This window comes from Drosophila miranda, chromosome 2 (genome assembly GCF_003369915.1).
Source record: "Drosophila miranda strain MSH22 chromosome 2, D.miranda_PacBio2.1, whole genome shotgun sequence".
NCBI lineage: Eukaryota > Metazoa > Arthropoda > Insecta > Diptera > Drosophilidae > Drosophila > Drosophila miranda.
This window is the reverse complement of record NC_046675.1, coordinates 17,004,708-17,017,609: the sequence shown is the minus strand read 5'-3', so window position 1 is coordinate 17,017,609 and position 12,902 is coordinate 17,004,708. Positions and strand designations below refer to the sequence as shown.

The 12,902-nt window shown below is 44.1% G+C and overlaps 2 protein-coding genes across 2 annotated transcripts; one reads left to right on the top strand and one right to left on the bottom strand.

Annotated features, from left to right (window-relative positions):
• Nucleotides 1–6,736: 6,736 nt before the first annotated feature.
• On the bottom strand, nucleotides 6,737–7,770 carry LOC108154236. The gene has a single exon (XM_033389918.1). The coding sequence runs from the start codon at nucleotides 7,652–7,654 to the stop codon at nucleotides 6,821–6,823; it is 834 nt and encodes a 277-aa protein (XP_033245809.1). The 5' UTR covers nucleotides 7,655–7,770; the 3' UTR covers nucleotides 6,737–6,820.
• Nucleotides 7,771–11,361: 3,591 nt separating this feature from the next.
• LOC108154334 (male-specific protein scotti) lies at nucleotides 11,362–12,040 on the top strand. The gene has a single exon (XM_017284596.2). The coding sequence runs from the start codon at nucleotides 11,540–11,542 to the stop codon at nucleotides 11,936–11,938; it is 399 nt and encodes a 132-aa protein (XP_017140085.1). The 5' UTR covers nucleotides 11,362–11,539; the 3' UTR covers nucleotides 11,939–12,040.
• Nucleotides 12,041–12,902: the final 862 nt, after the last annotated feature.

Genomic DNA, 12,902 nt, shown 5'->3' with positions numbered 1-12,902 from the left:
TGCGGGACTATGGCCCAGATCATGAACTGAGAACACTCGGAGAAAAAAAGGGATAATATCAATGTAAGAACTATGGATAGTCAGCAAATCAATTATAAAATCATTTAGAGGATTTAATATAATCATTCAATCCGGTAAAAATCAATTCTAAACCACATTATTAGTAGAAATACTTAATCTTACCAGAAAATACTTTACAATTTGGAACAGAAATAAATCGAGAAATTACAACACGGTTTAAATAATGTAGTCCCACCATAACTTTGATATAAGTTATACTTTCTTTACATAATTTTCTTTCAATGCAAGACACATTAAAATAAGCAAATAATAAAGCAAAAATTGTATTTAAACGCAGCCTGTAATTAATTATCTGCAACGGTCTCTGGCCCCACACCACCACACTCTCCTCTGCTCTGATTCGGTCTTTCCAAGGAGGAGTTCAGTGCTGTTCTGCGTAGATCGCATGCCAAACAGTGCCCACAATAAATTAATGAACCGTAAAACAATTATCATAAATAGCATTGCATCGGCATGCTTTTGCCCTGAACTGATTTAAAATTGTACTATATGTTCTGTTCAGTTCTGTTCGTTTGGGTTATTTTGTGAATGCTTTTCGATTTGATTCTCTCACAGAGTTGGCAATTTCCAAATCGATTTTATTTCGGCGTGAAGCGGCTATGTAATTGTTTTAAATTCCAATTCCTATTAATTTTGAATTTATTTATAATCGAATTTCCCATTATTCGCTGACACACAGCACCAAAAGCAAAGCACAGCAGAGCCACCAAAATTCATGAGAACTACTTGTACACCAATGACAATGCCAACTAAGGAGAATTACTCAAGGGCCCAAGGAGGGTGTTGGTTGGGGCAGGGGCTGGTGGGTTCTGTTATTGTTCGGTCTCTTTGGCTGGGAAAGAGCAATGTCTTTTCGACTCAATTAATTAAAAAAATATACACATTTGCATTCATATCGCTTCTGTTTAGCTATTGGTATCGTTTGACATGCAATCACATCAGAAGTTTCGCTTCGCTTTGCTTCGGCTCAGAGCAGAATTCTTCTGTCCGGTTTCCACGAACCAACAGCAACAGCAATTAAAATGTGGAGTTCGAGTACTTCTGTTCTGTCGTATATGATTCCCAGACCTGCTCAGCATTTGTGATAGCGGATCGCGCGGATCGGATCGGATTGTTCTGTGAGTGTTTTCGTTTGGTAATTTCGCCTTAAAAGCGCCCAGAGATCTCAAGTGTCCGCTTGAGGGCTGAGAACTGCCGGCTAATCAGCGGCACGTCAAACGCCTACGCAAGAATGCGCCCGGGGAGAAAAAATAAAAGCGAAAGGCGAAACTGGATACGGGAGGATGTGATATGCGAGATGGGGATGGGGATGGGGATGGGGATGGGGATGGCAGGAAAATGCCAGGCAGAGCGATGCCAGAGACGACAAAGACGATGACAAGGCAGCAAATGCCCCGTGCACTGGGCCCACCAATGGAGGCAATTGGCAACTGGGAAATGGGAGCTCCTAGCTGGTAACTAGACGCAGGCAGAATGTTGGCTATTACGACAAATTCCCTGCCAGATACCAGGTATTTGTATAGGACGGACGAAGGTATATTATGAGTTTTGATTCATTACAATCGATGGTATTTATGGAACATATCTTCCAATACAAAAACTTGAATAAATAGCTCTTAGAGACAGATTTTTTATCTTAATCGTATACCTCCTTGAACTGTCTTCTTTCTCTGTTCTTGCTTTTCATTTAATTTCTTTTTCTAGCGGGTATCCTATAGTCGCATTTCTCGACTATGTTGCTCTAACTGGTTTTCTTTTTCCTATGCGTCCCTATGCAGGCAAAGGCCTGCTGCCTTCTTTTCCTCACCCTTCAACAGCCTTGGCTCTGCGCTTCATTTTGTTTGTCGTTGCCCGTTTTGCGTGCGCACTTTTAATTGCAATTGAATTTTAATTACTGCGTTGTCAGCAAAGAATGTTGCAGCCAGTCGTTTAAGTGCCGACAGCAGGGCAGGGCAGGGCAAGGCAGGGCAGGGCAACGCGAGCAGCATCGCGACAGGGCAGGGAGACAATGAGGCACAACACAAAATAAAATAACAGGAGCAGCACAGCCACCGCCGTCGGCAACAGTTGCCATCTGGTTAGCGGCTCGAGGTGGAGTGGAGGTGGAGTGGAGTGGAGCAGATGATTCCGGCCAGAGTCTGAGTCTGAGCCCTGCTCTGGCCTGTTCTTTGACTTATTTACAGCTTTGTCGCCGAGTCGCAGCAGCAATTAAATGAACGACGGCCGACGGCAATTGACGTTCCAAGTTTGAGTTCCAGCTTGAGTTCGCCCTTCATTAATCAGGCTGAGAGCAGTATAAAAGCGATGATCCGATAGCGTTTATCGACTGTTGATGACTCTATTTACGGTCCAGGTATGGGCAGAGATAACCTAATGAGGGAGAGAGTGCTCTGGCCCGTCCCACATCCCACAGCCCACATCCATTCGCAATTAGGAATGTCTGGCCCATGATTAAGTTGAGCCCCGTCTAACGCTCCGCTCTGATAATTTGTCTCAGATTCCAGTTTCAAATTGATGCTTTATAATTGATTTTAGATTTATCAGTGAGACTGGTTATAGCCAGTTAATGGACAGATAAAAAAACCCTTGACTACTGCCCTGTTGTGTGTCCAAATGTGGCCATAAAATCGGACTAATCGGCTTGCTTATAGAGCGAGGTTTAACTATCAATGTAACCAAAAAATCTAGAATGAAATTTCAATTAGATTTGTTTACAAATGTTAAATATGCTACTATTACTGCCTATATAATTTTGGAGAAATAAGCCGCTTAGCTTAAGTTCAATATTTATATGCTCATACGCTTAAGCACCTATTTTTACGCGCATAGTTGTGCTGTTATTGCTTGTGTCCAAAACCTAACTGTAACGTTTTCACACGTTTAGCCAAAACCGCAGCATGCATCGATGTGTTCCGTTTTGCATTGGACCGTCCCATCGCATGATCTTTCAATTCCTTTTGCTCGACTTCTTTTTGTTGAGTTGATCTAGAAGAAAATTCGCATATCGCGAATATCGCATATCAACCCCCGCTAATCATATAACTTGTAAACCGCCAATAGTACAAAACCACTAGATACATATATTAAATAAAACCTATTATAAAATCATGCAGTCCTCTAATTCATCACTAGTAATGAAACGAATAGTATGTAATATATTCCAAAGAGGTCATATTTTAAAAGATATGTCAATAAGAAACACAGACTGAATTTCTTAGAATTTTAAATTTAGAATTTAAATTATTTAGCAAAATATTAAATTAGTATTGGTAAGTCTTAACCTAATACATGAATTAAATTGTAAAATATATAAAAATGTGTTTTAGCTTAAAGCTAAAGGCTGGAGGTGGAAGCCAATGGCGGTAACTGCCTCCTCCTCCGATTTCTGATTTTTGCTGGGCTGCAGGTGCTTGATGAGGAGCAACGGAATAGCTATCGAATATATAGCAAAAGAATATATAATATTGTGTGGCGTAATGTTCCTACTTACTTTTTTTCTACTTGCGATCGGCTGGCGTTGTCGCCTTTTTCATGGCTTTGATTTGACTTCCAAATTTTGATGGTCCACATCGCCAAAGTCTAAGCCATACACCCCGTGGGTGAGCCCTGGTGGTCAGCTTTAGGATTTTGATTTGGAGTATTAATCTTTTTTATGTCCAAAAAACATGTTTAAAACAGACACACAACTGAGCGATATGGATTTCAGATGACGAATGAAGACTGAAGCAATGCTTAGAACACGTCCAACAAAAATCGGTGAAATCAGAAGAAAATGCAAGATATAATTAGATCAAACTGGATTTCATATAGCATTCATATGAACGAACGATTGTTGATCAAATCTAACTGTAGGGATATACAAACTTTGGGGCCATGAGGGTTATTTAGGATTCGTTGAAACAATTATTGCAATTTAAGTAAACATTTATTACATTTTGGGATAAAAATTAACAATTCACTAAACTAAACAATAAAAGAAAATTAAAAATTTCTTTACTTGCGCGTGTCTTTGCCCTTGCTCACCATCTGGGGCATTGAGGAGGCCTGGGGCTCCAGCATATTTGCATCGATATCCTCGCCGAGATCCTTGGTGAAATTTTTGCTCTTACCTGCCACCAGCTGCTTGACGGCCTTGACATTTACCTTGGGTTTGGCCATGGGTTATGCCAGAGTTCCCAGGTCTTGGAGTCGGCCTTGGACTGATTCTTGACAGTCATCGCTGGGGATGAAGATCCGGGTGAAACATCCAGCGCCACTGATTTCTCCTTCTTGCTGGGCTGCTGGCGGGTTGAGAGAAATCATTTCTATAGATTCGATCTTGACCTGATGATTGTATCTACTCACTTTTTTGTCTAGAGGTCTGGTGTTTTTGCTATTTCCTTGGCCTGGACTTCTTTGGAATCCTTGACCTTCGCCTGAATGGCCCTCAGTTTCTCCACACCCCTTCGTTTATTCTTAGCGTTTTTCGATCGCTTGATCTGCTCCACCTGGCCGTTGGTGATGCTCAGCTTGAGCGACCGCAGCACACTTTATGGCCATTGCTCTTTATGTACTTGACAATAACCTGAACCGATATCATCCAAGACTTCGATGGCCGTCAGCATATGCGCGCTCAAAATGGTCTTACGCGCTCCCATCCTCGATCCGGAATCGGGCGGCGGAGTGGGAAAGAGACGAACCGACGAGGCCTCTGAATGGCCCACAAGGTCAAACTCGAAGCCGCCATAAGCACCGTTTGGGGCACCTATCCCCCTTTAGCCTCTTCTACGGCACGTTCTTCATCTGCCTCTGATTCTCCGAACTCGGAATCGATTTCTGCGGACGCTCTTGTCGATTTTTTTGCGAGGATTGTGCGCAGCCTTAGCATTGATCTTGTTAATTATAAAAAAAATTTTTTGAACAAACACAGAATCAAACGATACTGATAGAAATCGAAGACTGATGTAATGCCCAGAAAATGTTGAACGCATAAGTAGAAGATCAAAGAATAATACAGCGAACAGGCAAAAGTAAACGCTCACAAAATGTGAGCTTTTTTGTAGTAAAACATTTTACATAGAGGGCAAGAAACAGAAGGTTAAGGGAGTTAACACTGGAATCTCCAGATGCTGTTATGTTATTTATTCTGCATGCAGAACATAATTGACATGAGACATCGAAGCTATTCAACACTTGTAATACTTAGTTAATGTCATTCTGAAAATGAACATGTGAATATTATGAATATTGTATTAACTCGTGTCACGCTGTTTGTGGTTGAGCTCCTCCTCCCAAACTGCTCGAGCGATTTTTTGAAATTTGTTTTGTATATTTTGTTGGTATGCGAATTGGTCGTACAGTATTTTTCACCTTCCTACCACTACCAAACATTTTTTGATCGGGATTGTTGTATGAACAATATCAAAATATTACACACAATATTTATATTTGTGTGTGTGTTACGTGATTTATGACCGTGAAAGGCCTGCAAACACCAACAAGTAACTCGAGCATTTACCTCCGCTTCAATTCTTCGTTTCGCATTCGAGTAAGAGCCAAATTGTGAATATTCCGCTCATCCGAAAGTACTGATTGGTGCGATGGACAAAGAATGTCCCCACAGTCATGTGCTCAAATTCGAAAATGAGTCAGATGGCGTGTGTTGCGCATCTGGAAAAGTGCAACTACCAAAAACTAAGACACCACCAGAACCATTGAACAGCTTTCTCATCGGATCAAGATTTAAACCTCTTGGCAATGGCATCGTAAAGAGCAACAGAAATAGTTCACAATACTGCGGGAAATCGTTTCCCGGGTCAGTTTGATTTGCTAAAAAATATGCAGGATATTCGAAAGCAAAGCTAATAATATCTTAAATATCTCATCAAAGGGAGTACCCTCTAAGCAGGTGGAACCACTTTCACGTATTTGTATGCACAACCCAAAATAAGTGGGCGACTGCGGGTGACGTTTTCCTGGGGCGACATCGACCGAGCCTGAACTCCACCAATCAACGGCAAAAATAACAAAATGTCAAACAGAACGCATGCTACAATTTATTTAAATACCTCAGCCTCATCAAATTTGAGTTAACACACCCCAAAGCATCAGGCATCGGGCATTGCGACAGACGAGCTAGAGCAGAGCCATTGCCAGAGGAAGAACCAGACCAGACCCGTCCAACGAAATAAAATGAGAATGAAAATTCAATTTTCCACCTAAACGCAGACACCGCATCAATTTTGAAAATGCTTTTGCCGAGCGGCAATGAAAACGATTTGTTGTGTTTGACGGAGAGTGCCCTGGCCCTGGTTCCGGGGGGAATGGGCCGACGCGACGAATGGCTGTGGAGCCCAGACAGGAGGGAGCACCACTCAAGCGGCAGCCAAGAAGTCAACGTTGTCGATGCTAAAGAGATGCAGGCGGTGCGAATTGATGGTCAGGTGGCGGCGGGGGCCAGGAGCAGCACACACACAGAGGGGAGATGCTGCCAACAGAGGGCAGGCAAGCCCGGGTAAGTCTCTACCATTATGACTCGCCCTTTGATGCCCTTTCAGAGGGTATTTCGATACCTATATGATGCATCGATCATTTGATTATTTGAGACTATTTTTTTTTTTTTTTTATATATTTTTTTTTTTTTTTGACAAACATTAACTCTAACTTTGCGAAATGGTGACCAAAATAGGGATATATATTTGGTTAAACCTTTGAGAGTCTATAATCCACGCTTTTGACTTTTTTGGAAGTGGGTTTCAGTTCAGTTCAATTCTATTTGGGGTTTCTCGGTCCGACCCAGGAGACGACGTTGACTCTGGTTCAGACGCCGCTGGGATATCTGTCCCGTACGGCCCTTATTGGCCTCCGCTGCTAGAGGCTTCTTAGGTATTGTCGCTGGGATCTTTTTCGGTTCTAGTGTCGTGTTATCCAGCTTGTATGGTACACCGCAATTATCATTACTGCTTATCGTTGTTTCCAGCTCCGATACAGCGGATCCGTAGAAGCTGCTGTCGTTGGCGGTGTGGTAAGAGCCAGAATCGTTGATGCTTGTTTCAGTGGTCGAGAGACTGCTGGTGGTAGTGTTCTTGGCTAGGCGTGTCTTGCGGGGCCGAAAATATTCGGGATCCGTGATCAGGGGCATCCTACGATGGCCGTTGCAAAGCACTTGAATTGAACCCTTGGGCTCGTTCTTTTCCTTAAGCGGAAGCGGTTTCATCGATTCCACACCCATGGACATCAGGTTAAAGTGGCGCATCATGGCAATGGCCTCCCGTTCCACGGTGCTCGTGTCGTTCCAGTCTTCCATGGTGGCGTGCTCTCCCAACGGCTTGGTGCCGGCGATCTGTTGGATACGCTCCATCATGGCCAGGCAGTCCTGGATGGCCTTGGTCTTGGAGCTCGCCGGGCCGGGCAGCTTATCAATAACGGCGTTGCACTTGTTGCGATCCGCCAAGAAGTCGTACGTGGCGCTGGGACGTGGATTGTACTCCGCCTCGCGCTTCATCTCATAGGCCATCTGCCCCAGCACAAAATTACAACCCGGCTGTGAATCGAGAAGATCGTCCTCGAAGCGTGTCGACGGTTTCCAAGCCATTTTGTATCAAAACTAACTGATCTATAGATGTAAGATTTACAGTTAGGCTGAGCCAACAGAAAGTGCGTAGCTTACTTGTAGCGTTCTAGCCCCCGACTAAAAACTGGCAATCGCACAACTTAATTTATTTAAAAAATAACAAAAACTAGGGGAGGGCTATATTAAAACAAAAAACGCAACTTAAACTGCGTTTTAAAAAAGAGTTGCCGCAAGGGTATCAAATGTTTCGGCGCCAATGCTGGCCTTTCCTTCTACTTGCTGGCTGTCAACGTGAAGCCCTGGCCCTGGATGCAGCGAAGACCTCCCCTCCGATCCGAGAGGCAGACAATTAAAATAGCTTTGTGGTGTGCGTGTGGCAATTGCCATGGCGCCCACACCGCTCTCAGATGGATCTGCATCTGTATCTGGCTCTCTGCTGATAATCTCTGTGTGTTGATTTATGCAACAATTTTCCATATTTGATCGATCTGTTCAACTCTTTTCAGGGCTGAGTCCCAAATGACTGGCTGTATTAAAACATTTAATTAGTTTTTATTGACCATTAAGATGCCAATCGTCATTGGAACAGTAGCTGCAACAGCAAGGGGCAGCACACCCACACACCCACAACTTTCAACAACACATTATATATATATATATATGTATATATAGATCTACTTCAATGTTTATTACATTTCCACACACTCAGATATTTTATGGGCAGCCCAGCATCGAAATATTTATGATATTTACAACAAAAGAGCAAACGCACAACATTTTTCTTTTTCTTTTTGACTAAAATTGATACAAAAACATACAAATTAATTAAAGTCAATAAAGTAAATTAAATGTGGCCCAGCCCAGGGTTCGGGGCCCCTTTTAATGGTTATTGTAGAGAGGAGGAGGCCCTCTCCAAGTGGCATCATCCGCGACTCCGTTGAGTGATCATCGGGACCCCGGCCCCGGCATGCACTTCGCTGCCAATTTAATGGCATTTTTACAACTTGAAAGATTCGTGCCTGCCATGCCGTTTTGAGCGATGATGGTTTTTCGGGGGCAGCCCCGCCCTGGTCCCCGCTAAATGCACACGAAATGCAGCGCAACGAATGTCATTAGAACATAAAAATGATATTAATTGCATGCGAGAGTGCAGACTCCGATGCCAGAGCAGGCATACCTCTGGCTGTGGCACTGCCACCGGCACTGGCACTGGCATGGTATAGAAACGTCAACGTTATGATGATGGAATGGTATACATATGAGAACTCTGGAATGGAGCAATGGAGTGCTGCATCGGCTGAGATTCTCTGGCGAAGAGCGCAATCCTCTTTGATGGCGAGACGCCTGTCCCTGTGCCTGTACCAGAGCCAGCGCCACAGCGCCAGAGCGATCGCATAGCACTGATAAATAATAAAAATTAAAAATAAATTAACACCTAGTAAAGATGCAACGAAGGGGGCGATGGGGATGGGACTTGGTCTGTCCTTACTTGGGACCTGGTTTCGGATGTTGTCGGCCCCGCAGACAGCTTAAAAATAGCGCAAAAGTAATTAAAAACGAAAACACACACACACGCATACATATCTATAGAAGTATACCCCTCAGATGCCGCACTTCCCCTTGCCCAGCAGCCATAAAAAAGATATATATGTATATATATCGAATTTAACAAGCGCAACGTCGAAGCGAGGCACAGATCAAAGGAGCCCTGAGGTTGCTCCATGCTGCTGGTGCAACAAACGGAGACCGAAAGTGTTGCCTTCTGCTGATAATGAGGATGCTAATGCAGTTGACATTTTATGTGGCCATAGAATGAATGCTTGCTCTGGGCCCTGGTCTGGGCCTCGGCCTGGGACCGGGGTCTGGACCGATAATTAAATGCAATTATAATTCCATTTAATTAGCTGGCAGCTGGAAAATGACTGCTCTATGCCCCCAGGGGAATGCTTAAATATTGATGGATTCATTAGCATAATATTTGGGTTTATTATGGCATACATATATGGTCGGTCGGGTTGTGGATTTATAGTTTATGGCTGCTGATAATTGAAACACCTCAAAAGGGAGGGCCATATATCTGTCAAATGGAGGACTATTTAGCAGAGTCCAACGACATCCATCTCTTTGAAACTTTACCAATAATTCCATATAAATTGGATTTGTTATATCGTTGTATTTAAATATATATTCAAGAACAAAGTAAGTTAATATTATAAGAAACCGAAAGATGTTTCATTAGTCTATTTATTGGTATATCTTCTATCGGAATAAGTAGAATAAATGTTAGAAAATTAATTGGAACATTGATTGGCTGACAAATCATACTTCGTAAGCCTTTAGTAAATCTCCAAAAGAATCTCCAAAGGATGGGGGAAAGACCTGTCTCTAACTCCCTTCGTACCGAACAAAATGTCCAGGCTGGAAGATATTTCATTGAATCAATTATCGCTGGACATGGCAGAATAATTACTGTCTGCTCTCGGCACACTCCCTGCCACGCAGCAGACAGACAGAGACAGAGACAGGGAAAGAGTGACCATTCCACACACCCACACACACAAACAAGGTCGCTCGAAGCGACAGAGCATCAGGGACATGTTCGGTTGCTTCATTGATAACTGGCTGGAAAGCAAAGCCCAACCTGGCCTTGTTGCTTAACGAACTGTAACAGCACAAGTGTGGCAGAACAGGGGGAACGACATGAACACAGAGACAGCGATACATGGGGGGAAAGAGACACAGAGAGAGAGAGAGAGAGAGCGGTTACGCAAACAGAATCCGAAGGATGCAGCAATAAAACAAAAATTTGCTCGTATTAAAGCAAAATAATGAAGTGAAAATGGCAACAATGTGATTACACACAGCACACAGTCACAGACGACCCAAAGCCATCATAAATTGTTACCAGAGAGAGGCCACTACGTCGAGCGAGATGGGGCAAGAGATTGCGAGAGGGAAAGAGCATCTGCGTCGGCGCATTATGGAGTGTTGCCAGCAACATGCTGCCCGATGCTAACTTGTTGGATGCACAGACCCCACAGGCCCCCACAGGCCACCACAAAAGCTGTTTGTTTTTCTGCCTTTTTTTGTGTTTTTTTTTCTGGCCCAGTCACAGAACTCTCTGCGTCTTTTTAGAAAAAGTTTTCCACACAATTTCCGGCGAGAGTCGATTCGAAAAGTTATTAATTGAGCAGGCCCCATAATGAACTCATTTACAGATCGTAATGTGCTCCCATTACGGGGGGCACACACCCAAACAGCTGCCAGGGCGACGGCTGTGTGGCACGGCACTTGATGGCAGCACTACGTCGAGCTAAATTGCTTGTGATGATGATGGCAGAGGGACAGAGGCAGCCCCCCCTCCCGATGGGAGGGTAAAACAGGGCTAAATGTGTCCAATCACTCGAGGGCGGGCCTTCCAGCAGAAGTTGGGGACCGAGCAAATGTCAGACAGCATTTCTCCATTTGTAGCTGGCCTGGACGTTGGGGAACGGAACCGGAGACCAGACAAGGTTCAATATGGATATGACTACATCAGCCTTATTCTCTGCCCCTGCCACTTGTGTGTGCATCTAATGGATACACACGAATCTATCTTATCTCATAAGCGAGCCAGGGAAACAAAAGTTTTCAAAACCAAATGGGATTTCCCAAGTTTGACAAAGTTTCCAGGCCCCATATCATGTTTTAGTAGTCCGGGAAATGTACTTCAATTATAGACAAAACGAAACTAGCAAGACTCCAACTTTCGTTCAGATTTACTTTGAAACTCGGATCGACAACATCTCTATAGAAAACACACATACCTCTAATACAGAATTTAGCAGAATTTTTCTAAAAAAAGAAAACTGCCGTATTTTTTTAAATCTTCTTTTGGCTTTTGGCTAAACATTGACACAAACCAAAATGGATCCCAGACTGTATCGGCTGATTCGCTTTGCGAGCTATGGGCTTGGAAACAATAACGACCTCAACCAGCAGCGAGGGGAGCATCCGAGTCAACCCCACCCAGATCTGGGCTGGATCATGGATGCCCCCAACGAGCCGCCCCAGAACCGGAACCCGTTGCTATACTTTGTGACTGCACCTCCAATGCCGCGGAAGAAGCGCAGCTTCATGACCATATCCAAGCCATTCCGCTTGCAGACGAACGTTAGCGATCTGCAGTGCAATGCCTGGCAGGCCATTCAGGATGCTCTGCCGGAGAAGCGCTGCGAGTACTATGTCAAATATATGGACGAACACATGAACAGTCAGAACTATCCGAATGGGGTGGGCCTGCCCCATCGCTGGGGCCAGTTCTGACTTCACAGGATGCCGCCCGAGGACCATAGACGCCGCGACAAGATGACCCCTTCTGAAAACACCTGGAAAAGATATAGCTAATAAAATAAAACAAATTTCAAATCATAAAAGCGCCTCAATCAACTCTTCCTTGAGCACATACAATAGAGGGAAATATCAGTGGAACCTCGATTACATTTATCCGATTATGAAACTATTTACAGATCAAACAGGCGATGATTCTTCCATCTCAGCCATTGCACAAATCACAGTCACAGACACACAATCCTTTTGGTCTGAAAAGTTGATTGCCCACAGGGCCCTACCGAAAAATTCATGAAATTGACAATTAATAAACTTCGAATTGGAAGCCCCTGCCCCTGTGCCCCTGTGCCCCTGCCACAGGCACCGAGCATAAAAGGATTTATGGAGTGCCCAGTACAATGTAACAGAAACGAAACAATTGCCACCAGTCGATTTACACACATATGGCATTGCCCTGCACCGCACTGAACTGACCCCACAACCCGATCCGAGTCGAACAAAACCGAGGCAGGGGGCAGGGAGCAGGGGGCAGGGAGCAGGACGCAGGAAGCAGGGACCAGAGACAAAAGACGAACACGGACAATTGGCCAAAAGTGTAGCAAATAAATACAAAATGCAAAAGATAATTGCAATCAGAGCCACAAAATGTAGCCAAAAGGCTTATAAATTGTGGGCGTGTGCGCAAGGCTGCAACATGCCGCAGGAGCAGGGCAAGGCAGCGCAGGGCAGGGCAGGAGGCTGAAAGGGCATCCGATGCACACAGAAGGTAAACGCATTTAATTTCCTAAGTGTACTTCATATGCCGCACACACGCACAAGCAAACATTTAAATACAAATACATGGCAGTCAGTTGCAGTTGCAACAACACGCATTGAAGCAGTCCCTAAAGCCTCTGGCTTCGAGCGACGAAGCTTTAGCTACCCTAACCTCATGAGGCTA

Bases quoted from the DNA above. Each gene is read 5' to 3' on its own strand.
- LOC108154236 (XM_033389918.1), bottom strand. From the start codon at position 7,654: ATGGCTTGGAAACCGTCGACACGCTTCGAGGACGATCTTCTCGATTCA.
- LOC108154334 (XM_017284596.2), top strand. From the start codon at position 11,540: ATGGATCCCAGACTGTATCGGCTGATTCGCTTTGCGAGCTATGGGCTT.